We start from the raw sequence: 26883 nt of genomic DNA on the forward strand, positions 1-26883 counted from the left end.
TTATAATCATATTTGTTTTCTCTCTTAAGTAAGAAATAAAAATAAATAGAAATTGTCATAAACCATTTATACAGTACACAATCTGTCTGATGTTTATATCAGATATTTCACATGCGTCATGGAAATAAAGTGATTGTATGGTATGTTTTGAGTTTGATTTGAATTGCGACAGAGGGCGGGGTGACCAGCAGTAGTGGGCAAGCAAACTTGGGGTGTTCATCCACATGTAGTAGATAACAATTGCACACAAAAGTGAATAAAATGCAAGGGTGAGTATGGAATCCTAGATTCCCATACAAAGGACCACGCCTATCCTACTGAGCTAAACCCCCATAGCTGTAATTCTGCTCAATGGAGTCTCACTTCACCGATCAATTCATTTCACAAATTAGAGCTCTATGTTGCTAAATGACTACCTGTATTTCTAACTAATGTCTAATCATAAGTAACATGAACAGAGCCTGAGCAATAAACAAAGATAGTTTTTAAGTCTGTTTGTTGAAACTTGGCACTGCTGTTGCTACTTCACCTCTGCTCATGTGCAGTTATGGCAACAACAGTACACATTGTTTGTGAGCATTTGCTCAAACTGGTTTCATAATATATGAAATCCTTGCCTACACCTCCAATAGAATTGCTTTTGCCATGCCCCCCTCCTGCCTGAAGTTTGACAGACGGCATTGATCTCCTGTCACACTGATCACATTATGGGCTGGTCTCGATTGGATCTACATTTTTAATTTTACTCCGCGGATGACAAAAACAGAGCAGGTCGAGTGAGGGATGGAGCGTGGAGTTTGTGATTTAGATGAATGAGGAGTCCAGGGGTCAGTGCGGGTCAAGCTCAAGGCACATACGGTTGTTGTATTTAAAGAAATATAGGACAAGTTTGTGAAAGCATTGCAGTAAGTATTAAAAGTAGAATTTGTATTTTCTTCAATTAAATTGAGCCTTAGACTGCATGTTATCCCTGTGTACAGAGAGGCAGAGAAACAGGGATTTTGGGGGCAATGGCGTCCAAGCAGGATCCTGTCTCAGATCTGGTCCACTGCTCCTGACAGGTTTAACCCAGAGACACAGAAGAATGGGTCAAATGCAGAGGCATAAAGCTTAAAGTGTACAAAATAACAAACACAAAAACTGGGGGGAAATGGAAAACAGATTTTCTTATATAAATAATCACATTTTATTATTTTTCCTTTTTGAAAACCATTTGGCAGCAAAAAATAACCCATTTCTCAAAGTAACTTTTGACACCTAACGTGCTATTCTGTTATCTCCCATAGATAAGTAAATGCTGAGTTGCTCCATCACTACCTTTGGAGCTCTGATAACTCCTGTAAATATTAATCCACGCCTGTTATACCCTATCCCTATTATACATTTCCTCTTCTCACAATCAAATGTAACAAACATGAAACATAAACCATTTGGGTTGTCAAGATTATTACCCAGACACTAAATACTAAAACTACATTCTATTAATTTCAGTCAATACTGACAAAAACTCACAAAACTAAGCTTTCCTGAATAGATTTAGAATGCTCTTGATTTAGCCATTAATATTAAAGAAACTATACTTTATTGTCTAAAAAATACAGTTGTTATTGAGTATTGAGCCTTTGCCTTGGCGTAAAAACTGAGTTTAGTATACATTTTTTAAGTGTGATTTAAACCCTTGTGCCACCCTCAAAGAGTGAGTGGGTTAAAACCCCTTTTTCCTGTTGTGGAGGGGGGAGGCGTTCTACAGAGACGCCTGTGGGTCATCCATACCCTAAGATAGTCCAAGGGTTATCCACAAATTTAACACATTTGCAAATAATAAATAACAAAATATAATATTTCATATTCTAGTTTGCTATATGGAAATAACATATATTGAATATTGTGTATTAACTATCATGAAAGTATAATTAGAGGAATAATTTCTTAAAGCACGTTTGAACCAAGGTCGAGTGAGTGATTTGGCCCATATGAAGACTCTATCATTTATATTACTTATGTCCATGCGAGTATTAGGAGCTGGAGTGGCCGTAATGATAATAAATATGACTAATAATTATGTTAAAGTAAAGCATATGGACCATGGTGATGTACAGAGAAGAGAGGGAGCAGGTCCTTCATATATTACTAACAAATCTATTTACAAAGATCTATAGTAAATGTAGAGACAGTGTAGCGTGCAATAAGGTTAAAAGGCTTAAGATATGAGTGATTTGAGTGACTAAAGCATGTTCAGTTGAGTAGTATGTAAATAAGTAAGGTTTTTCCCCACTGCTAGATCAGTAAGATAAAGTTCAGGTTGTTAAGTATAGTTTTGATACTTAACCTAATATTAATATCATTGTAATTTCAACATACCAGGAATAGTTTATTTCGTAGTTCTGGAGATGTTCTAACGTGAAGGTTGATGGTTCAATACCTGCTGGCAAAGCATACACACTGCCATATGAAACTTTACTAGTGTTTACTTTGACTCCAACTCCTTAATTCATTATAGTTTATGTTTTTAGTATGCGTTTGGCCCAGGGGCTTTATCTGACAGGACAGTCCCAGCGTGAACGAGGGACAGGAGAGAGAGGGGGTAATTGTCAAGGGCTGGACTAAAACCAACGATGAAACTACACATGAGCAACGCCTTAAACCACTGCACCACCAGTGAAGAAATGGTTTATATTCTAATGTTATTATCATTATTGTTTTACCCCCCTAAACTGCCACCTTAACATATAGGAGCGATGTGGCCTGGGTATCTTTTCTAGGACAAGAAAAAAGTGTCATAAAAGTATAAAAGTGGTATGATGTGGGAACACCTCGAGAACCTCCTGAAAGAGCTGAAGTGTGGACAGGTAAGTCCCTGCTCAGACAGCTGCCTCCGCGACCAGGCCTCAGGTGAGAGCAGGAACATGGATTGATGGATGTTTTATGCTGCATCACATTGCTGAAGCAGTTTTGCATTGTTCGGAATGTTTCACAATAACTTATACGTCTATCTTGCATTTATTTAATGTCAGGTGTTTTTATTGCTATCAATTTCTGCAAAATTCCTACAAAAACCTGCATTTTCGCCTCTTCAGAGATCTGACCTGTAACTCGGCCTTGTGGTGTCACGCTTGTCTCCATCGAGATGAGATAATGTTTAATGCCATACTGTGTGACATTTCAGGCAAGGCAAAAACTTAAATTCTTGAATCTCTACTCCCCGTCTTATACCCCCCTGTCTCTCTCTCTCGCTCGCTCGCTCTGCTCCCCACCCTCTCTGACTTCTCCCTCTCCTCTCCTCTCCTCCCCTCTCCTCCCCTCTCCTTCCTTCCTTCTCTTCTCATCTCCTCACCTCTCCTCTCCTCCCCTCTCCTCCCTTCTCCTCCCCTCTCCTCCCCTCTCCTTCCTTCCTTCTCCTCTCATCTCCTCCCCTCTCCTCCCCTCTCCTCTCCTCTCCTTCCTTCCTTCTCCTCTCATCTCCTCCCCTCTCCTCCCCTCTCCTCTCCTCCCCTCTCCTTCCTTCCTTCTCCTCTCATCTCCTCCCCTCTCCTCCCCTCTCCTCTCCTCTCCTTCCTTCCTTCTCCTCTCATCTCCTCCCCTCTCCTCCCCTCTCCTCTCCTCTCCTTCCTTCCTTCTCCTCTCCTCCCCTCTCCTCTCCTCCCCTCTCCTCCCCTCTCCTCTCCTCTCCTCCCCTCTCCTCCCCTCTCCTCTCCTCTCCTCCCCTCTCCTCTCCTCCCCTCCCCTCTCCTCTCCTCCCCTCTCCTCTCCTCCCCTCCCCTCTCCTCTCCTCCCCTCTCCTCTCCTCCCCTCCCCTCTCCTCTCCTCCCCTCTCCTCTCCTCCCCTCTCCTCCCCTCTCCTCTCCTCTCCTCCCCTCTCCTCTCCTCCACTCTCCTCCCCTCTCCTCTCCTCCCCTCTCCTCTCCTCCCCTCTCCTCTCCTCTCTTTCCTTCTCCTCTCCTCTCCTCTCCTCCCCTCTTCTCTCCTCTCCTCCCCTCTCCTCCCCTCTCCTCTCCTCTCCTCTCTTTCCTTCTCCTCTCCTCTCCTCCCCTCTCCTCTCCTCCCCTCTCCTCTCCTCTCCTCCCCTCTCCTCTCCTCTCCTCTCTTTCCTTCTCCTCTCCTCCCCTCTCCTCTCCTCTCCTCCCCTCTCCTCTCCTCCCCTCTCCTCTCCTCTCCTCCCCTCTCCTCTCCTCCCCTCTCCTCTCCTCTCCTCCCCTCTCCTCTCCTCCCCTCTCCTCTGTCCTGTCCTTTATTTCTCCATATGTCTTTAGCTGGCAGGCCCATTAACTCATAAATCCAATAGCGACCACCTCAACACTATCCGTCTTCTGTCTGCGGGCCATGTCCAGATCAATGGGCTGTTCCCTCGCTCCTTTTCACATCCATCTCTCTTCTTCTTCCTCCTTCTATCTTTTTTTAGTTTGGTCCAAAGAGATAGTTAGTTAAACAAGGGGAATGCTGACACAGCCACAGTACTATCTGATATTATCAATTTGAATCAGCTCAGCACTGATTACACTGAGGAGTAAGGGAAATATAAAGTAAGAGCAGGTCATAATAAGAAAGTTTGATTCTTTATAATTAAAAAACATGTTTATGGTTTGAAATACCACCACTTCTATTTTTTGCAATTACTTCAACTACTTCTGACTCTTCTGCAGTGATAATGACGTATAGACCCAAAATGGTAACAGCAGTCGCCTGAAACTAAGCAGGACAGCTTTGAGTGCCTTGAATGTGGAAAAGTGCTGTATAAATAACCTTCTAGTTATAAGACGACGACTCTTGGCCTTTGTCCCCATATGTTCAACAAATGTAAATACTAATAGGCCTACAAGAAATGTTGTTTATTTCTTTATAAGACAAACAAATTCACCATAAAACATTTCTAAAATACCAGCAATCCTGTAAATCATCAGAAACAGCAAGTGTACATGTCCATATCTTCCCCTGCTGTCTGTTCCCTCTCTGTGAGTCTTGTGGTTTGCCTCAGCCTCTGCTCGCTCCAACCCGATACATTTCTCCTGCCTTTTATTCTGATTGATGTCGGGACCGCCGCGCTTTGATAAGACCTTTTTGAATGATGCCAGGGATCGCGGGACGTCCAATTCTGTCATCCATATCTGTGATTTGAGTGCAGTTGAAATATTGTGGGTTTGGCACACACTCACTCCCCCTCTCCCCCTCTTGTCCTGTCCCGTCACAGATCTGGAGGGCTGCTAGCGTTAGCGGTTATCGTCCCATGCCCGTCTGAACCACAGTGGCCTATGGTGAACCACATTGGGCAGGGTGAGGAGAGACGAGCCCGGAGAAGGAGCTGCGTCCGTGGGTTTGGGGATAATAAACTCTGTGTATTTCTGGAAGTCGAGTGGTGTTAGCTGCCCACAAGTGTCCTTCATGATGCTGCACTAAATTTTTGTGTTCAAATTTGTCTGGTCACAAAGATGAAGCCTATTGTTCAAGCAGGAAAGATTTAAACAGACAAATGAGACCTGTGGTGAATAGTTTATTGACCTCTGCAGGTAAGACGTCAGTGATGTGATAAAAGGAGGATCTGATTTGAGATTTGTAAGACTCTGTTGGTGTGGAATATATTTGGAAACTATTTAGTTGCCTCTTTTCCCATATAATTGTTTTAGGTTGACCCAAAGCAAAGCCGATTATTTCACATTAAAAGCCATTTAGAAAACAGTTATATAGGCTACTTTATTTTTTTGTATCAACATTTCACATTCTAGAGTGTAGATTTTAATTTAGAGGCTCCAATTAGAGGTGGGCGTTAGTGAAAAAAGTATCACAATTGCTGTTTGGAGGTATGCAAAATATCAACATTGAGTGTATGGCCTATAATTGAAATATGACAGCAAAAAGTGTGTGTTACTGGGAGTTTACTCTGTCAAACAAGAGTTAGGGTAATTGTTACTGTTTTAGAACCTTAAATGTGAATTATACTTTGGAGGTTCATACATAATTATAGCCATGAAACACTGGCTGGAGTGAATCAGTTGAAATAAGGCAAAAATACAGCACAATTAATTAAAACAGGGTTGAGTAAATTCATTTCTTTGTTTCTTGCATCGCTTTTTTCTAAAAAAAATTGTCCATTCTTTGACAATATTTGACTTGCATTAATAATTACAGTAATAATGTTTTGTCCTGCCAATTACATCAAGTTAAAATTATATATCAGGTATTCTCACTTGAGAAGTACTTGTTTACTCTTTGTCCACACTTGGAGAACTTCTACTTATAATTTTGACGTAATGGTACAGTTCAACTCTGATAATAAACTGGTTAATAGTTCAACGTGTCCTCATAGGTCCTTTAATGACACTAGATTCTGATATAGTGTAAGCTTAACACTTGTATAGGACCGGGTCGAGTTGGTGTTTTGGGCCCATAAAAAGCCCTGAGTGACGGCATGTTAGCAGAGAGCACCCAAGGGAGCCGCGCTGAAGGTCAGAGGAGCCGGGTGTGGGAGAGCCTGATTTGTTTTCGGTGAAAGGTGAGGCCACTTAGCCACGGCGCAGATCTAAACCGGCATCGCTTACCCATCCACACCGGGGAGGGGAGAAGGGCATGACCTGGGGATGGAGCAGAAGGAAAAGAGAGGAAAAGGGACAGTGGCAAAGAGGGATGAGTGTTTTCCCATCAACCACAGGGTAAACAGTTTGAATTGTTCATCTGAAAGACACATCATATCTTTATTTACTTATATACAATGCGAATCGTTTTTTCCCCCTAAACTCTTCCAATGATAAATTGAAGAGTGTAAATTTTAAAGAAGAAATGTTTTATTCCTATTTTTCATATGAGATTTTAGTGTATAACTTCAATTTAGGTCTAGATTGAATCCATTGTATTATAATTTTACAGCAAAAGGAAATTATATACAAAATAGCAACAAATTAGATTGTAATTCATGAATAAATATTTTTGGTTAAAACATTGTGGGTTGTATTGTAATATTTACTTGTGCAAATATGTGCTTTGTTTATTGCTAATATGTAAAATACATTATGCAAAAAGGTAATTTACAAAAGGGGCCAAAGATAAATACATAAAACAATGTAAAATGTTGGAGGGATAGTTTCATCTTACTCATTTAAAGTTTGGCAAATGTTTTCCATGATTAATTAAGGTGTCTCTTTCTTTCCTATAAATATGATTTCCCCTTCACTCATCATCTTTGTCACCTCAGATCAATATTCTTAACTTTGCTTCATAATTTTCTTTCAAAAATATAAAATCAAACTATTTATTACCCACCACAATTACAAGAACAAACTAAAATGAACAGAATAGATTTGATTGTTGTATTATCATTAATGATTATTATTATTTGTTTTGCATGCACAGAACAGGTTAAATTGTCTGCATCTATTTGTGGGAAAATAAAGTATAGGCCTTATAAACAAAAAGCTTATTTATATATTTTTCTATATATCTGCTAATTCTATATATCGTAGCCTTTTTATTTAAATTCATCTCCATGTGTTCTAAAACTCTGTTGCTGGTCTGTGGTGTACAGCCGATAGTAATGTGATCTTTATAAATTGTTTTGTGGCATTTTATGGACCGCAGATACTCCTGTTGTTGCCACTGTTGCCTGTTGAACCCCATAGAGCAGTGGAATAGTGCCCTCTAGTGGACTTTTAGAAAAAAAATTGTTTAGAATTGCCTGAGCATAATAAATTGTTAAATATGTTTAAAAAAAAAAGGTTTTACAGTGGGATTTACAGTTTGAAAATTTACTATAATTACAACTGTCAATACATTTTGAAGACAAACACAATTCTCCAACTTTTAGCTCTATAGTGCAGCTCTAGATTTGGTAATGATTATTCAGATTTTAGGTTTAGTTCAACAGTTTTTTAATTATAGGATCTGGCAACCCAAAATGCGAAGCTATGATTTCTGGCTGGATCTGCTGGAGAACAGTAACACAAAATGTAAACGCACGCGCGCACTCAAAAACCTTGTATGAAGTAAATTGTGAAAATAAACATTTCAGTTGTAGTCTATAAAATCAATAATTGATTTAAAACATGATTATTTCATATCTGGGGATAGATAATAAGGAAATGCTTTGAAAAGAAAATCACACAACTTTAAATGAATACTGATATGTTTATATCAGAACTGGAGTTTGCTGATCTATGGATCGCAAGGACTAAACTTATAACAAATGATTTATATTTAGAGAAAAAAAAAGAAAAAAAAACTAATACAAATTGTGACGTAATCAAGGCTGAAATATTTTGACGTTTTTATAGTTCCGTAAATGGTCCTTAAGGTCACTGTGACGGGCTGCATTGTAAACTCTTTTGTCTGGAGCAGCGGTCATTAGTAAACAGTAAACAGTAAAACTCCCCCTGAACTCTGACTCACAAGACTGGATAAACATGTTATACAATGACCTTAATTTATTGTCAGGTATACTTCATTCATGTTATTCGATTTGGGAAAACATTTTTAATTGCCCTCTTTAAAATGGTGGAATTAGCTAAATTAAGTTTTAAAAGAAGCCAAAAATGAGTTCACGCATTATTCAAATAGTGTTATCTGCAAAGTTGATATTCCTCTGAGGCCACACCACTACACCACGTTGTAACGCTGCCTAAAATGTGAACAAACGTGACAAACGTGACGAAGGCCTTTACTGTTGAAGGTTGAAATGAACCGAATGAGGCTGATCAAGTTGTACGCTCGTTTTCTGATCAGTTTGAATCCTGTTCCTGACATAAAACATCCCATGTAAAGTGGTCGGATCCACTGGCCCACAGGTTGATGGTGTGATTCCAGCTCCCTCAGATTAATATTGTCATTGTGTCCTTGGGGTAGACACTTAACCCGCTTCGCCCACAGCGTCTCTTACTGTATCTTTGATTGTTGCAAGGGTGTCTGAGGGCCCCAAGCGAAACATCAGGCAAACTCCACGCATTCTCTTTACCTTTGAACCTCAAAAAAATACTATAAGCCAATTATAAACATTAGTATGTTTTTTCTGCTTTGTAACAATAATGCCAGTTATTGCGGATGTTGAGGCCATGACTGGGGAGAAATCCGGCTCACTGATGTCATCCCACCTATTGTGGGAAAAGTATTAAGCTACAATGGAGTGACTTGGCTGTAAATTCAATTGAATTACTTTAATGAGCCTGTCGTAGCCTAAGGGCTGCCCTAAGGGGGCCCCTGGTGATCAAGCAATTGCCTCTCTTCCCTGTTGGGTAGCTACGCCTCTGATCACAAAAGTACGTTTTTGATGAGGAAACATGGCTAGAAGTTAAAACTATAGAAAGTATTTGATTAACTGTCTGACTTGACCTTTTTGGGGGCTCACAGTTTTGATCATCATTAAAATCGGCCTTGCTTTCACTCGCACTTCTGTACGTGAGCCTATAGTATCATTAAATATACTGCCATTTTGTCCCTGCTTGTTCCCTTATGTCGGCCAGTTTATGTAATGAAGTAGTACATTTTCGATCACTAAATTCTCCTCTCCTGGCAACTCCTCCAAGCCTCGTACTTTAGGCATTTCATCCTTGCTCCAGTCTCTTCATCCTTTTCCATCCTTTTCACATCACTCCATTTTTTTTGCTTTTCTTTAGCTTGGTCGTCTACTTCCTGTCTAGCTTTCGGATTAGCTTTGTGACAATGGCGTCCGAAATGTTAGCAGTACTTTGAAACTTGGAGCATTTTTGGAGTCTGTGGCCTTCCTCAAGACCCCAAAAGTTCAATAGTGGCCGTATACACTATTTGAATGCTCTATTTGCTCAGCTTTTGTCTGGCTCCTAGCTTACATGCGTCACTAAGGCTATTCTTTCTCCATTGGCCCTCTATGCAAACATATTAACATCTAGCTTATCACCGCTTGTACAGGCAAAAAAGGACTCCAAAAGACAGCAAACAGACAAAGACGCTAGCCAAACTCACCAAATGTCACCCAACCTTACAACAACGCGATTGGTTGAAAGGTTTTGGTATTCACGATTGGTCTAAACGTAATTTTAGTGCAATATAAAGCAGGTACTATGGGGTTTGAACTTAGAAATCACTTGACAAGCCTTCTCCAAGAGGCGCATCCTTGAACGAATATGCAAAACGTGAACATTTCCTTTTGAATTAGAAGGTTTTTGGATTGCAGACGAATGCCAATTTTGGTTAAAGATAACTGAGGAATTAAGATTTTGTTTTTACTTTGCACTATCATTTTGTGATCCATTTCTAGCAAAAATGCTAACCAGAGTGTATTTTGGTAAACTGGTGAGAGCTGTTGTAATTTTGTTAATGTTTTTTGGCAATTTAGTGAAGACAGCACCAACCGAGAGAGGTAAGGATTGTTGGGTTTTACCCATTGAGATTTTTATTTTAATTTTAAAGTATATTTTAAATGCTACTATTTTTGCAATCAGTGCATTTTATGTTATGTTTAAACCAGAACTGAACTAAGTAATCACTTGAATATACTTTCTATGTCTCTTATAGTTAATACGTTAAGAACATTTATTGAAACAGTTGGTTGGACATTTCACTAGTCAAGATAATGTGAAAATGCAAGAGTTTATGCATATTCAAAATGAGAAAATCGAATCTGAATCTGATGAATTGTAATGTATGGCATTAAATAACTTATTTTCAGTCTTTTTCTTTTAAAATGAGGAGTTCTCTTTGTGGACATCTTTTCTTTTCTTCTTTTTTAGTTTATTCTTGTCCTTCTTGGTTATGTAATTCTTATTTTAACAATGCTACTCTCAATAATACTGATCAGGTCATATAATCCTCAACATTTAACACTGTTGATAGGCCTGTTATTCTGTTGACTGCAGGTGTCGTGAGACCAGCCAGTCCTCACGCCTCAGACGGAGCCCTCAAGTCCGACGCATTCCTCAGACTCTGGTTCCAGACCAGGACTGAAGACCGGGCCGCGTCTGAGACCTCCACCAATGGACTTAAACTGGACCGTAGCCCAGGATCAGATCACCATCACCATAGACCGGGCCCAGACCATCGCAGACCCGGCACACACCACAAACCTGGTTCAGGACCTGTTTTAGATCATAGACCAGGTCCGAGCAGACGGGAGCAGATCCTGGAGATGATCTCAGCTCTGGAAGAGGTGCACAGAAGCATCAACAGCACCCTGAGCTCAAGACTGACGTTTATGACACGAGGTGAGGGTCTGATATCACTCATTTATACACGTACATTTATTTAGACAGCTGTGCATGTGCATTTGATGTCTGCAGTACAAAGCTCCATCGCTAATTTTGATTGAAGCAAAATATTGTCTTTGGGGGGTGGGTCTTCTTCTCGGGTTTACCACGTTGAGATAAAACGTGTAGAAAACATGTCATTTTTTTCTCTCTTTTTCCAGCTAGTGGCAGACACCCAGGAAAGAAACATAGATTGGTGAGTGTTCTTATAACAACACTGATCAAATAAATCTTGTGATGCTTGATGATTTCACTCAATTCTTTATTTTAACGTTTGTAGGTGGCTGTGTCAGACAAAGCAGCTGCAGCACCCAAGGCAACCACAGCGCCCCCTGCAGTCTCCAACAGCACAGTGACTCATTCCAACACGGTGGTCCCAGGACGGAACTTAAAAAAGTCTCTCCCTCCACAGCACAAGAAGCCCAACAAAAGAGGTATGTGGGAGGGCATCTGGGGTACAGTTTTCACACATTTGCTTAGTCTTTTGTCTCATTTCATAATGTTTCTCTCTTTCCCTCAGTGTGTTTCTGGAAATACTGCTCCCAAAACTAAAGACTGAAGACTTGAAAATTCACCCTTTTGTCTTTGGCCCTAAAATGTTTTTATTTCATTCTAAAGTCCATATATTTTGGATCTAAATTTTGTTTGGTAATAATTGAATCCACCATATTGTCTTAAATCAAACAAACAAACAAACTATGTTTCCATTATGGAAACAAAAATATTATATAGTATTTACAAAAATACATTATTATTTTTTTATATTTATTTGAAAAAAAAAGAGAAAACCATTTATGTCTCACAATTTGAAAAGAAATAGTGTGATTCTAATTTATCAACAATTTCCCTTTTCTGAAACAAAAAACAAGACATCCCGAATTTCTTAAATTATCTGCTAAATCCTGGAAAGAAGCTTGAAATGTTTGATCCTGCAAAGTTTCCCCATATTTATTTATTCAAACCCAAGTTTACGTCCATTTCCCACGCCTCTTCCTCGTGACCTCCGCGCTGACCTCTGGTTACTATGGGATACTGTTACAGAACTCGCTAAATTCCAGGCATTTCCTCTGTGTGAGCGAATGATTTGATTGTCAGTAGTAAAAGTTAGGTCTATTAGCTCTAACAGTGGTTTAGTGCAAAGGCCAGAGCAAAACTAATTTCAAACACAAGAATTCTACTTCGGTAAATAGAGGAAAGTAAAAAAGTAAAAGTATTTTGTACATACAGATCTGTAGCAGGCAGGTCCAGACTTTAAAGGTGCACTATGTACATTTACTATGTAACTGAAGGTGGGAGACCTCTCATCAGAAAAGTTACATACTGTACCTTTAATGTTTAAATCAAGTATTTTGTTCCGCTTCTGTCTCCAGTAAGGCAAAAGGAATGCAAAAATACATCTGCAAACTAAACTAATTAGCCTTAAATCAGTTCCTCTACCACAGAGTTGCCCTTACACACCAAACTTTAAATTCTTACACTTGAGGAGATTTTGATGGATTGTACGGAAGGATTTGTTGTTATGTAAATCCAACCCCAGTTTTGTTTTATTTTTTTTACTAAAAATGTTCAGTAAGATCTACTAAAGATATCTAAAATCCCCTCAGTAAATGTCTTACCATGTTAAACCTGGATGTATACATTTTTCTGATTCCTTAATATGTGCATTTTTGGCCTTTTTACACAAAATGGCTTATGAATGTAAGACTTTCACTGCAGTGTCTCGCCATTCATGTAAGAAATACCTGGAATTCAGTGAGTTCACATGTCACACCGGCTGAGCGAAAAACCCAGCAGGATCAGAGACTCTCCGTTGCCGTGGGAGATGCCAGGACTTCTGCTTAAAACCCGCCCGGCGCCAGACAGGACTTGGGACCTTTTCATTCGCTCGTTAATTAACCCAAACTGACCAATCACAGGCGACAAAGTGTGGACCTACTGCACTGAAGGACTGCTGCTGCTAATATGACAGACGCACGGACATTTGTGTGTGTGACCACTGCTTTATGAATAATGAAAATAAAGTTCAGCTCTACCATGATCATGTGATAATAAAGGATGATTTTATTTTTGTAAATTTACTTTTTTTTATTCATGAAAACTCTATGGCAAATTCAATTTCCAACCTCTGGAATAAAGGTCTGGTCTGGTTGATAAGACTTGGACTAAACAAGATCTGCCCAAACTGAACCAGAGCTGAGAGAATATGTAACTTGGGTCTGATCCAGCAGGTCTACACTAGGGCTCAACCAAGTCTAAACCAGGACGGAATCAGATATAAATGAACTAGGTCTTAATCAGTCTGAGATCTAATCCAGGACTACAACTAAACCAGGTCCATACAAGATTGATCAATTATTATTTTATGTATGTGTTATTTATACCACTAGAACTGGTCCATAATGCACCTTTGAACTATCAAACGCATGTGAAGAAAAACGTGAGACTTCTGGAAAATTCTTCCCAAATCCTGCTCTCAAATGAGATTTAGGGATTGGAATTTCAAGAATGGACCTCTTGTTTGAAGGATTCTTATAAATGCAAAACCAAATGAACCACAGATATAAAAGCCCATAAATGAATGCTACACATAACTCAATAGAAATTAACTTGTAAAATTTGATGGGATAAAATCATTTGTTATTTTATTTAAAAGGTAAGGCCTGAAAGTGTCACAATTATTTATCACAGTATAAAATATACAAAGGTTTGTTATAGATGCACACTTTTCTGGTACGCCATGAACCTATCACGTTGCCTATGGAATGTTCCATGATACAAACGAATAGACTCGATACCAATTTGGATACAATGACAATTAAAAAAAACAATGTCATTTTCAACACTAATAAAATAGTACTTTCTTTACATTACAATTTTTCATGTATTTTATTATTATGTTTTTAATGTAATTAAATTACATTATTATTATTATTGTAATTAAAACTGTAATTGATTTTCAATACTTTTGTCATGACAACCCTTTTCCATTTAATATCTCCATGGAGAAAAGCAGGTGGTGGACGTCCCATCAGAAACGTTAGACAACACATTTTTATACAAAAAAGAAGCTTCTTTGATTTGGACCTACATTTAATTGTAACCTAAACATAGGTGGCATATAATTAATTATGAATTATTATAATAATTATTAATCATTTTGATATATTTAAAAATTCTACTGACATTAGTTACGCTGTAAATCTGCCTAAATGGGTCCAGCCATTCTTTGAAATCATAAAAAAAATGTGTCTGTTTAGTGATTAGTAAAATAATTAAAAAAAAGAAGAGTGTGTACCTTAACCAGCAAGTACACAGAAGAAATAAGATTTGTTTGTGTGAATTGATGACACTGTGCTGCTTTATTTGATCCGCTTGGCCACGTCTAAGTAAGCAAAGTAAATTTCTCGCTCGTTGGGGCAGGTTTTGGTGAATTCTTCTTTCTCATAGGCGCTGGTCATGTATCGCCACAGTCCCGTCATCTCTGCCGGGATCTCAAAGTCACGGTACTTCTTTGCTACAACCTACAACAAAATGATGAGTGAAGAAATATATTTAAAAAAGAGTGTGTTAAAATGTGATATGTGGAATTCTGTAAAACTTACATTTTATAGAGCAATTAGTAAAAACTTACTTGCGAACGCTAAGTAAAACCAAGCATTGAGACGTAGCACAATCTAAATAAGGACGAGTTCAAAACCTGGTTTATATAAGAACTAAACCCATAAACCTAAAGCAGGAATAAATGAAGACTAAATCTAGACTAGACAAGGACGATAGGTCTCAAACAAGATTTGAGCTTATGCTGCGGTCACACTCTTTCACGGGGCATTTAGAATTAAGCTGGTGGAGGATCTACCACCTGCTCATCTCCATGGAGATATGATTGCTTAGGCAGGAATGTCCCACAGTATGGCATTAGACATAGCTATTCATATTCCATGGAAACAAGCATGTGATGTAACCAAGCCATGTTACAGCCATGTTACATCCCAGATGAGGCAAGCACACCCTCCACCTTGAAATGTTACATGGTGCACCTTTAAACAAAAATAGCAAACTAATATGAAAACATATCATAACTTGTGTTGGACCTTGAGTATGTGTAGTTTGGGCAGCAAGTTGCAGTCGGCGAGTGTGAGGTTGTTCCCATCCAGAAAACTCCTGGTGGATTCTGGGACGTCGCCCGATTCGTCAGCGTTTATCTCGTCAGGTAAAGGGCTCCTCAAGTACTCATCCAAACGACGCAAGGATTTCAACAGGGCTTTCTCCAAGGCTGGAACATAAAATAAAAAAACAAATTAAATCTACATACGGTATACATTTGTTTTATTTTGGGCAAGTGAGTAGTGTTCTTCTAAACATTGAAAAAAGGTAATAGGTAAGAAATGTTCACGTGTAGATACCATCATAAGTACTAAACCAAGCCTTATCACAAACAAACCGGATTTAACAACATCTTGACCAAGATGAACCAGAGCAAACCCAAGGTTTGAACTGCATAGGACCAGCAATGGTCTAAACCCAGTTTAAACCAGTACAGAACCTACAAGAGGAGGATGGAGGAGCAGCTGCAGCAAAAGAACATTTAAGGAGTGTGGAGGAGCTTGAAAACCATTTCAGGCTTCAAAACCCCCCCTGCCCAGACAGAGGGAGACCTACAGTGGGTGAACGATTTAAATACTCACTTCTTGAGATTTGATCAATCCCTTCCCCTGCACAGCTGCATGCTCCCTCTTCCACAGCCGGACAATGGCCCACCCCCGTTCCTCTTCACACCTCTGCTCCGGACCATCATCTCCCCACTTCACCTGGACTCACCCATCCCCCCAGCACACGGTCCCCCTGCCAACCACTGACTGTCACAGCAGCACAGGTGAGGAGTGAGCTGAAGAGGATTAAAGTGAGGAAGGCAGCAGGACCTGATGGCATCAGCCCCAGGCTCCTTAAGTCCTGCGCAGATGAACTGTGTGGAGTTATGGAGCATGTCTTCAACATGAGCCTGAAGCTGAGGGTGGTACCACAGGTCTGGAAGACCTCCTGTCTGGTACCTGTGCCTAAGACACCACGCGCCAAAGACCTCAACAGCTTCAGGCCAGTGGCTCTCACGTCCCACCTGATGAAGATACTGGAGCGGCTAGTCCTGGACCACCTCCGCTCCACCGTGAGCTCAGCCATGGACCCGCTGCAGTTTGCATACCGGCCTGGCATCGGAGTGGAGGACGCCGTCATCTCCCTGCTGCACCGCTCTCTCTCTCACTTGGAGAAGCCTGGCAGCTCTGTGAGGATCCTGTTCTTTGATCTCTCCAGCGCCTTCAACACCATCAGCTCCTGAGGGACAAGCTGGAGACGGCTGGTGTGGAGTATGACCTGGCAGAGTGGATCCTGGACTACCTCACGGACCGACCCCAGTTTGTGAGAGCACGGGACTGTGTCTCTGACACTCGGACTTGCAGTGTGGGGGCGCCCCAGGGCACCGTCTCTGCCATCATCGGACTCATCACGGACGACGATGATGCGGCGTACAGAGGACTGGCGCAGGACTTTGTGGACTGGTGTCAGCGGAACCAACTCCTCATCAACGCGGGGAAGACCAAGGAGATGGTGGTGGACTTCCGTAGACGCCACCCCACTGCCCCCTCACCAGTGAACATCCAGGGACGGGACATTGAGAGAGTGGACTCATATAAGTACCTGGGTGTTCATCTGAACCACAAACTGGACTGGACTCATAACACAGACGCACTGTACAGGAAGAGCCAGAGTCGGCTCTACCTCTTGAGGAGACTCAGGTCTTTTGGAGTGACAGGGCCACTCCTGAAGACCTTCTACGACTCTGTGGTGGCATCAGCTCCTGTAGGTGTGGCCTGCTGGAGCAGCAGCATCACAGAGAGGGAGAGGAAGAGGCTGGACAGAGTCATCAAGAAGTCCAGCTCCGTCCTGGGCTGTGCTCTGGACTCGGTGCAGGAGGTGGGGGACAGAAGGGTCCTGGCTAAACTCACATCTATGCTGGACCATGAGTGTCACCCCCTTGCAGGACACTCTGTCCGCTCTGGAGAGCAGCTTCAGTGAGAGACTGATCCACCCTCGCTGTGTGAAGGAAAGGTTTCACAGATCTTTCCTTCCTGCTGCTGTCAGACTCTACAACAAACACTGCTAGCCCTGAACATGTGCAATACTGATGTAACCATGTGCAATACCTGTAAATAAGAGTGTTCTATTTTGTTTTTATTCTGTTTACTTACCTGCTAATAGTATAACCTAGTCTTGTGCTAGCTATTTTTTACTTTATTTTATTTTATTCTATTATCATTATTATCTTATTTTTATTTTTATCTTTATCTTTTTATTTTTTATTTATCTATTTCATTTTATTACCCCCCTCCAATCCCTATTAAGATAGGTGAGGAGTTTTTGTTCATAAGAGTTCTATTAAGAGTGTCTTTTGACACTTCCTATAATCTGTCCTTTCCTCCTGTTCTACTGCGTTGTAACAACGAAATTTCCCCTTGGTTTGTTTGTTTGTTTGTTTGTTTGTTTGTTTGCTAGTTCGTCACAGTAATAAAGAAAATAATTTATTATGGGTAGATTATTGAGACAACTGGGTCTAAGTATCTCCTCCTGGTTTAGTGTGGTGTTTCTGATACAGTGGTCTATCCATCAGAGGCGCTTTAGACTGCTTTAGCTCTGGTTTAGTCGAGGTTTGTGCAAAGAAAAATGATGAACTGTATTGTATTGTAAACAAATATTGTTTCTTACCCTCATTGGTGTCTTTTCTTGGATTCTTGATATAGGCAGAGAATTTGGCAAAGACATCAATCCCTGCTGTGTTGGACTCTGAATGTCTAGCAGCCAGTCTGGGAAAGCTAAAATACAATATTATTAACATACGTAGGTACATTTATTTAGTTTTCCCCTAAAGCACCTGCAGCACTTTAGGTTACACTTTAGGTAAGCAAGAGCCATATGCACCAGTATCTGATGCTACGGGACGACAGCGGATTGACAAAGGTGGTTCACACTGTTTCCCTTCTCTATCTGTAAAAGCTGTTTAATGCCATACTGCGGAGCATTCCAAGTACCGGTAAAGCAAATACTTTTCCATACTTTTTCTTTTTGTGTGAGTGTTATCGTACCGAGGCGGGCTGAGTTTGTCCTCCAAAAACTCCTCAATCTTGTTGACGTCGACCTTGACCTCTCCATTGAAGGTCATGAAGGGAGGATTGGTGCCAGGAGCCAAGTCCTGCAGATCAGCTGGCTTCCTGATGTCAATAAATGCACATTCAAAAGATAAGAACATTTTTTAATTATATGTTTGAATGTTGTTGACTGAATTTGAGGACCACACATTTGATACGGAAAATACCATTGGATTATTATAAAATATAAAACATGAAATGACAATATTATGGGGTCCAAAAGTTTCTCATTCCTAAGTAAAACATGGCCTTTAAAGGTGAACTAAGTTACATTTCTGTTAGAGGGTCGCTACCTGCTTGTCTCCATGGATTTGTTACTTTTTTACACTATGGCATTAAATCTATCTATCTTGCATATATTCTATTTGTTTTAATGCTACAACTGAATACTTGGCATCACCTGCATGTCTCCATGGTGATAGATATATTTAATGCTGTCCAGTGGATCATTCTAGTCAAAGCAATGTAATCTCCATGGAAACCAGAAGGTAACCTTAAAACTTACATGATGCACCTTCAAGCAACAATCAGTTATGAATAATTTAGACAAGAATCTACTCTTTTCATCATTAGAAAACAAATGGTACTCAAGCAAGAAAGGAGGCTTTGTTGTTATTAAAATGTAGAGTCAAAATATCCATTGAATAGAGATCAATATTGTGTGAAATATCACTGATTTTTTATATATATACAGTATAAAAATATAAAATCAATGGAAATCATTCCATAGCTCATTTATTTACACTTTAAAAATATGTTTTGCTAATGTGTCGCTGTGAACGAGCCAGGAACCTTTTTGACCTTTGATCCCGAGCTTTATAACATGAGAAAAGTAGATTGTAAAAATGGTAACAAAACAATCAGGTTTTACCTTCCACCACTGCATTTGTACATGTAATTAAGACGTTTAAAGAGTATAACGTATTAGAGAAGTATAAATGTACCGTTTGAGGTCGACCGTGGTAACGTTGAAGATGACTCCCTTCAACCACAGGATCATGAAGAGCCTCTGAGAGAAAGGACAGTTCCCAATGCTCTCTCCATCACTGCCAGCCTAAAACCAGACCAACAGACAAATGAATCAAACAATGTACAGTCCTGCATATATATTTTCCAACATTGTAAAATTGTATGCATTATTAATTTGGATCAAACTAAGTGCCAAAACTGCTGAGCCACTGATGTCATCAAGAAGGGTTCAATTTGTATCTCATTATTGCATCCTGGGATACAACATTGGGGAAAACGCAAGAACAAAACACATTATTGGTCCCATAATTAAGTCTATGTTCCAAATTAATAATTTTTGGGCTGTGATTAGATCAAAGCAAATTACAAAACAAGCCATGGAAATGTGTCCAATGTGCCTCTTCTTACCTTAACAAACAACTCTATTTTTGGTATATCCAGTTTTTGAACAGCAGTCTCAAACCAAGACATGGTCAACAACACGTATCCAGCTATCCTAAGTCCTCCTTACGCACATTCAAACAGAGCAGATTATATTTGCAAAAGTATGAAGTAGATTTCTTAAAGTCTGTTAAGCCTGTCCTCTTGGGCTGAGTCTTCGGGTGTTTTTTTTTCCTGTCGCCTTCAGACAATGGGTCTTTTGTCATAAGTTTGAATCTCTGACACGCAGCGGAAAAACACTGTTATCAATGGCCCGAGACAAATATTGAGATCTGAATGCTAAGACAAGCTAAATTGGACAGAAATACCATCAGACTTATAGTGTTAATTGATGAATAATAATTGAATGGGATAAATCCTTATCAAACAAATGCAATCCAAACACAATATTTACATTTTTAAACTCGCAAAAGCAGGGAAATTAACAATATATCTAGATGTTTTCTAAATAACCAGGACCAAAGCAAGTCCAAACTAAGAGTAAACCAGGACTGAGGACTAAACAGAACTAAACCAGGACTTAAACCACGGACAGACAGTGAGGACCCTTTGTTTCCAGCGTGAGGGCGTTTTTGACATTCAGAGCCTCAGATCAGTGTGAATGTGCAGCATGTGGCAGAGATGCAACACTCGCAATAGTCCCACACATGAACAGCTCTGTAGACCACATCTCAACCACAATCTGGGATGTATGTGAGTATGCTTAATGCAGCAGTGGAAAGAGTCAACATTTGTACTGGCTAAAAATATTGTACTCAATTACAAATACGTAGTGCTACTGCCAAAACGCACTTGAGTTAAACTAAAAAGTACAAATGAAAAAAAAGTACTATACTTTAGTACTGTTATAGTTTGTACCGTAGAATTTCAGTATTTTAGATTGCTGTTTAAAGTTGAATTAAGTTGCTTAAACCACTGTCCACATGTTCTCTGAGATCTGGCTAATCAGAGCAGATAATTATGTTTAGTGAGTTTGTTGAGAAAAGAGCTGATTCAAAAGGGAGACCGCTAATTCCAATTATGTCGCTGTGTTTTATTGTAATTGTACTCTATTATGAGTATAGGTATGTGGCTCTAATCATATAGACCGAAACTAGAAGAAATACAGTTTTTTGTAAAATAGTGTTACAAATACAATAGTCACAAAACCAGGACATAATCAAAGCTGAACCATAAGTAGATTTGTGCAAAATGTTAAGGAATTATGGGAACATTTTAAGGAAAACCAGGCGAAGAACTAAATGACTGATGACAATATGCAATACCACACAAACAAAGGTACAACAACCACAGCTAAATGTACATGCAGGCAAACATTGTATGGGTTCAAACAGGAATGGATAAAACAGGCAGAAACACTTAACTAACAATGATCATCTGGACTTAAACCAGGACTAAATCCAGGACTAATTAGGCTGGATTGGAATATAAAATAGAATTAAACCAGAAGTAAATAAAATGACTAAATCATACAGGACTAAAGAAGGACTAAGTTAGAACTAAACCAAGCTGAAGCCAGGATTAAACCAATCATATTCAAACCAGGACTACATTTGTATTTGTGTATCAGGCCTTCAGTGGACCAAATGTAGGAATACTGTACATTAAGGCTAATAAATGCTGTGATGAGGTGATTGCTATGGCCTATTAAATGTATTTGACCTATAAAAACTGCCCTAAAGGTGAAGTGACATAGTGTATTTGAATGAGGTTTCTCCAGAGAGGTGCTAAACAGAGTAATCAGATTAGCCACTGAGAATTCAGTCAGATTAACCACAACATGCTTTTCACCCTGTTTACAAGACTGCTTTGTGAGAGGAATGATGTACAATTTAGACAGGGTTTATACCTTCAAGTAATAATTCAGAGTGTCTCAAGCCACAGTTGCCTTGAGGCAGACTGATTGAAAAAAGCGTATTGCCCAGGGACCATTATTCCCATTATAAGTTTCAATGCTGTTACACATATTATTCAAAAAGTTATATATTCATTTTCCTGTTTCTACCTTACATAGTGTTTTTATGGTTTATACCAGCACAATCTAAAACGTGATATTATGTTTTATCTATATTCAACAGTGTTTCTCAATCTGAGGTACCGGGACCACTGGGGGTGTGCAACCACTTAGTAAAGGCTTCTCGGATTTTTAAAAGATTTTTAAACAAGGTTGAATAGTGTTTTAAATATAACATCTTTAAGAAGTTTCGGGGGATTTTGGACTTCATCATTAAAACAAGAAATCATAATAATATTGATAATGTACTACAACAGTAAAGATGTAATCTACTCGGGGCGTGTGACAAAACTTTGGGTATAAAACAAATGGAATATGAACTTCTCTAAATCTCTGAAAACAATTTTTGTCTCAATTGTTTTAAAATCCTTGCATCTTGACCCGAGTAACTTCCTGCAGTCTGTAGTTTTTATAACTTTTCCCAGAGATTAAACTGCTCCTCAGTTTAATCCCTGCATAAAACCTCCATTGTGAGCCACTGCTGGTCAGGCCTGTTGTGGCTCAGAGATTAGCACATTTTTGTACCAACTAAATCTCTTTGTCGCCCTGATCCCTTTCGTGTAAGAATTACCTCAAAATTAACCACATATTCCGGAATTAAAGTTAGTCATACCTGCTGGGAATGGAAAGATTTAAGAGTAAAAAAATATATATATATAGCTAATAACAATAAACTGCCTTCTTGAATGTGCTGGAAGTGGTTAAAACTGCAACCAAAAAGTACCGAGGACATTTGGGCCGATTCACTTCGAGGCCTGAGGGCTGCATTTGGCCCCCGGGCTGGTCAGGGTAATAATGGGTAATAATTAAGTAGTTCATGCATTTTGATAATTCTCAAATATTAGTCCATTATGAATTAAGTCTTTGTTCATACTTTATTAAGGTTAATGAAACACACGATTGATTATTTGCCACATCATTACTTTTCAATGTGTACTATGTGCAGGCGTATATTATATCACAATCTCCTCAGGTTGGCTTCATCCAGACTACCACAGCTCCAGATTAGAATCCCTCAGTGTTAATGGGATTAAGGCAAATCACTCTCCATCACAAGTAATCAGCACAACATTCACTGTCACTGACATTAAGTTAGGTTAAATACGCACTATGTCTTGTCCCCATAGGAATTTAGTCCTCTGTATTTGACCCATTTGGTAATGGCGCTGGGTGAACCTGTCAGGAGCATGGGGACCCACTTCCAGACCTTGAGTAAAGGTTAGTCAGGAGTAACTCAGCTCTGTGTTTCCCAGGGGTGCAAACTCTTATCAGGGGGGACTTGGAATTGTTTCTTCAAGAACGTTTTGAAACATTTTGACCTCTATATCATTAAAGAAAATATGACAGAAATAATTGACAATATACTGGAAAACATTCATTCATCTAGTAGGTGAGTGAGGGAGTTCTCAGAGTGTGAGATAAGGTTCTCGGGTACTGAAGACAAAAATGTAGGGAACCAAGCCTTCGCTGGAGGTTCTATATAGACCTTCATATCATTGTCCGTGCAGATGCTTGAAAAGTTCAATATTCTCACAGTCTAAAACAAAGCCACTACTCCAGTTATTCTGATTCCCTTGATATAATAAAGATACATGTATTACACAATACTTAAACCATAAAAACTGGGCCTACCAATTTAAGCAACGTTTTACATATGTTCATAATGTTTGTTTTGTGACACTACTCACCAGCCACTGTGGCGCTAGTGTTCTTCAAAAGTTACCAGTAGCCAATTTGGCTTTATAATTATGATTATCCATCCATTTTCTACCGCTTGTTCCCTTTCGGGGTCGCGGGTGACTGGAGCCTATCCCAGTGACAATTATGATTATATTAGTTGTAAATGGAATATAGACACTTATTCTGTAAGCAAAAAAGTTATGTAAAACTTTATTCAATATCTAATCAGGGATTAAATTTAAAAAATGAAAATAAAATAAAATCGTACATTATGTTTTATTAAATCCAGTCTAAATTATTATGCATAAAATTGAACTGGCCAAAATTGCAAGTGGGACTGAACGTGTCACTAGTCAAAGTAAAAATCTGAAATGTTGAAATGTTCATTTCAAGACACTAAAACTTTGTTTCTATAAATCCTCTTAATATGCTGTCTTACCTTAACATACAGAGAGATGGTATAGTCTTGATCATCTGATGTAGAACACTCTCTTTTCATCGCCAACATTGGACAATCCACTTTTCTAGTATGTGAAATAAGTTTGAACTCCTCTTTTCTATCATCTTCAAACAGCTCTTTCTGCGGTACATACGATCGTCCATCTTCAAACAAAACCACTCGCTTCTTCTTGACATTTTGGTCCCGTTTCCTCTGCAACGTTTCATCCTTTATGACCGATTTCAACTCTTGAATCCAGGCGTCCTTGCTTGGCGGACATTTTTCGTCCTGCTTGTCCCATAAGTCTTTCTTGACAGGTTTCAACTCTTTCTTCCAATCTTCTGTTTGAATATTTACCTCCTCGCTTGCTTGATCAACTTTAATCCAATCATTATCTTTTCTTCTTGCTGACAACTTCTCAGCCTCTCCCCTGAGTTGCGGTGGTTCAGTCGACAATCCTCCGTTCTCCATTGCTTGTTTTAACTCCTTAACCTTTCCCTCTAAAAGATCCACATCTATTGACTCTTCTATCACCTCTGGCATAGTTTCATCAACTTTTTCTTGCCTGTCATTTTGATTTTCCTCAATCTCATCAAAAATATCATCTAAAACAGTTACAGGTTCGTTTTCCGTGTCTTGCAAAACATATTGGATCAAGGTTTTATCCACTGGGTCATCGAATTGTTCTTCTTGAGGTATTTCAACACCCAAATTTGCATCTTGTCTTCCAACTTGTTCTATTTCTTCACCAGTTTCTTGCCTACAAACTTCGTCAATCTTTTTGCAAGCGTCTAAACCTTCTTTTTCTTGCATCTTCTCCTCTTGCATAGTTTTTTCTCTTTCTAAACTTGTTTGCACAGCTGTTTCGCATGTTCCTTCTTGATCTTCTTGCCCTTCTAACTTGGTATCACCACCTGTTTTGCCTGTCACTGCTGCTTCCATCAACTCTCCAGCTTTACGTCCATCCTGGCTTATCTCTTCTCCCTCATTCAGATTTAACCCTACCAAGTTGGCATCCTTAAATGACCCTTCACTTTCAACAGTAGCTGTAGTATCTTGCAAGTCTTTATCATTTTTTACTTCTTCCTGCACCGTCAAAGTATCATCCTCTCCATATGTTGCATCTAAATCTTCTTGGCTATCTTGGAAGCCCTCATACTTTTTTTTAGCATCTACTTCAGGCAATAAATCTTGGCTAGGCTGATCCAAATGTTCTTGGTCATTTGGGGGCATTTCAAAAATCTTTTCTTCTTCCACATCTTTAATTTCTTCAAACTTTTCCATTTTCTCACCTCCGTTGTCATTTGGTTGACTGTTTGCAGTATCCACATCTGCGATACTTTCCGATGGCAAATTATACTGGCAAATTTCTAAAAAATGTTCTTGGTTCTCAACGTTTTCTTCAACAAGATTCAACTTTGAATCATCAACTTCTTCAATTTGACCACTCTCTGATTGCAACTTTTCTTGACAAATTTCACTTTCATCTTGTACATTGTTTTGAATAGCTTTACCATCATAGGGAGCATCATTGTCTTCTTTCTCAACAAAATTATTTTCTGACAATGACATACTAACACTTTGTTCCATTACTGCATTATCTAATATGTGTAACTCATCTTTACTTGTCGAAATAGTTGGCTGCTCCTCTAATAACTTCAGCTCTTCAACTTTGTCTTGCTCAATCTCGAAATATGGACTCACTTTTTCAATTCCTCCATTGTTTTGGTCAGTATCTTCTTTCACTTCAGATACAAAGCTTTCATTGCAAGTTATAGCCACAATTCCTTGATCTTGCTTTGGGATTTCTTCAACCAGTTGCGCCTTAACATTTTCTGTTGCTACAGTATGATCATTTTCTACAACTTCTTGCTCCATTGCATTCATTGTCTCACAGCAAGGCACATCTACAATTTCATCTTGTGCAAATTTCTCAATATTTTTATCATCAAATTCTTGTTGATCAATTTCCATCAAATTTGCTTCCACTGATGAAAGTTCCATGGAATCCAATTTGTTTTCAACCACTGATCCGGCTATTAGCATAGAATCTGTAGTTTCTCCATTACTTTCTAGAAAATCTTGCTTAACTTCCAACTTATCATTTGTTGTCAGTTCCATTGTCTCCTCTTCAGATTTCAAATCTATTTCAGATTCTTGTACATGTTCAGTTTCTTCTACCACCACATTCGGAACCATAGCCTCCACATCTGCATTTGGTAACTTGTCAAAAGTCTTCAATTCCTGCATTTCAACTCCATTTGGTCCATCTGCGAGTTCTATTCCTAGTTCGTTTGACATGAAAACATCTTCTTCAACTTCCTCACCAAGTTCAACATCCAAATTGTCTTCTTCCTCTTGATGCGTTTCTTGTTTTGTCTCCAACTCAGTGCAAAAACTCATGGAGTCTAATTCAGCCATTTTGAAAACTATTTTGAAATTCCTGTAGAAAAGCTTGATTGAAATGGCTTAGATGGTAATTGTAGTGACAATAGATGTTGATAGTGGATTTTTTAGGAACAATTAATTTGGAATTTGAAGATTTATAATGTCCAAAAACGTGTGTCGAACCCAAGACTTCGCAAGCCTTGAAAGTTCTGAAGTTGTCCAATCCCACGTTTTTGGGTGATTGAAAACTAAAATGTATCCAGCAAAATTAACTTGCCTACAAGCAAAAAGCAAAATGCCTAAAAAACATCCTAAAGACGGCAATATTTCCAGTCATATAATGCTCGACAAAATGAAGTTGCAGGCAAAGTTTCTCCTTCAGCTCCACTCGACTGGAGTTGCTTGTTGAATAATCTAAGCCTAGTCAGACATCACTAACCTGGAGTTCACTCCCTCTCTCTCTCCTTTTTCTCACTTTCCTCTCTCCAACCCTTACTTACTCAATCCCTTCATCTCTCATGCTCTCTCTACCCTCCCTCTTTTTACCTTTCTCTCTCCATC

At 39.3% G+C, this 26883-nt stretch overlaps 2 protein-coding genes across 3 annotated transcripts; one reads left to right on the top strand and one right to left on the bottom strand.

Annotated features, from left to right (window-relative positions):
• The first annotated feature begins 10050 nt into the window (after positions 1–10050).
• On the top strand, positions 10051–11878 carry urp2 (urotensin II-related peptide). The gene is made up of 5 exons (XM_072450979.1): positions 10051–10312; positions 10809–11153; positions 11357–11391; positions 11476–11629; positions 11716–11878. Exons 1-5 carry the CDS (start codon positions 10216–10218, stop codon positions 11745–11747), a joined length of 663 nt encoding a protein of 220 aa, XP_072307080.1. The 5' UTR covers positions 10051–10215; the 3' UTR covers positions 11748–11878.
• A 2550-nt stretch (positions 11879–14428) lies between these two features.
• On the bottom strand, positions 14429–26362 carry LOC140347272 (chloride intracellular channel protein 4). 2 transcript variants are annotated; one of them, XM_072433698.1, is made up of 6 exons: positions 23935–26362; positions 19336–19445; positions 18329–18454; positions 17952–18058; positions 15287–15468; positions 14429–14716 (listed from the first exon to the last, which is right to left on the bottom strand). In XM_072433698.1, exons 1-6 carry the CDS (start codon positions 26353–26355, stop codon positions 14555–14557), a joined length of 3108 nt encoding a protein of 1035 aa, XP_072289799.1. In that variant the 5' UTR covers positions 26356–26362; the 3' UTR covers positions 14429–14554. The 2 variants fall into 2 exon arrangements, with proteins under 2 accessions (XP_072289799.1, XP_072289881.1); XM_072433780.1 differs by lacking the exon at positions 23935–26362 and adding an exon at positions 19769–19987 and having other exon boundaries at positions 14435–14716.
• Between the last annotated feature and the right edge of the window lie 521 nt (positions 26363–26883).

Source organism: Eucyclogobius newberryi, unplaced genomic scaffold (genome assembly GCF_026437365.1).
Source record: "Eucyclogobius newberryi isolate DKJ021-1_F unplaced genomic scaffold, fEucNew1.0.hap1 SCAF_1, whole genome shotgun sequence".
NCBI classification, from domain to species: domain Eukaryota; kingdom Metazoa; phylum Chordata; class Actinopteri; order Gobiiformes; family Gobiidae; genus Eucyclogobius; species Eucyclogobius newberryi.

Bases quoted from the DNA above. Each gene is read 5' to 3' on its own strand.
- urp2 (XM_072450979.1), top strand. From the start codon at position 10,216: ATGCTAACCAGAGTGTATTTTGGTAAACTGGTGAGAGCTGTTGTAATT. The intron at 10,313-10,808 runs GTAAGGATTGTT...TGTTGACTGCAG, and splicing joins GACAGCACCAACCGAGAGAG to GTGTCGTGAGACCAGCCAGT. The intron at 11,630-11,715 runs GTATGTGGGAGG...TCTTTCCCTCAG, and splicing joins CAAGAAGCCCAACAAAAGAG to TGTGTTTCTGGAAATACTGC.
- LOC140347272 (XM_072433698.1), bottom strand. From the start codon at position 26,355: ATGGCTGAATTAGACTCCATGAGTTTTTGCACTGAGTTGGAGACAAAA. The intron at 18,455-19,335 runs GTACATTTATAC...TATTGACATCAG, and splicing joins ACCACGGTCGACCTCAAACG to GAAGCCAGCTGATCTGCAGG. The intron at 18,059-18,328 runs GTACGATAACAC...ATTGTATTTTAG, and splicing joins GACAAACTCAGCCCGCCTCG to CTTTCCCAGACTGGCTGCTA.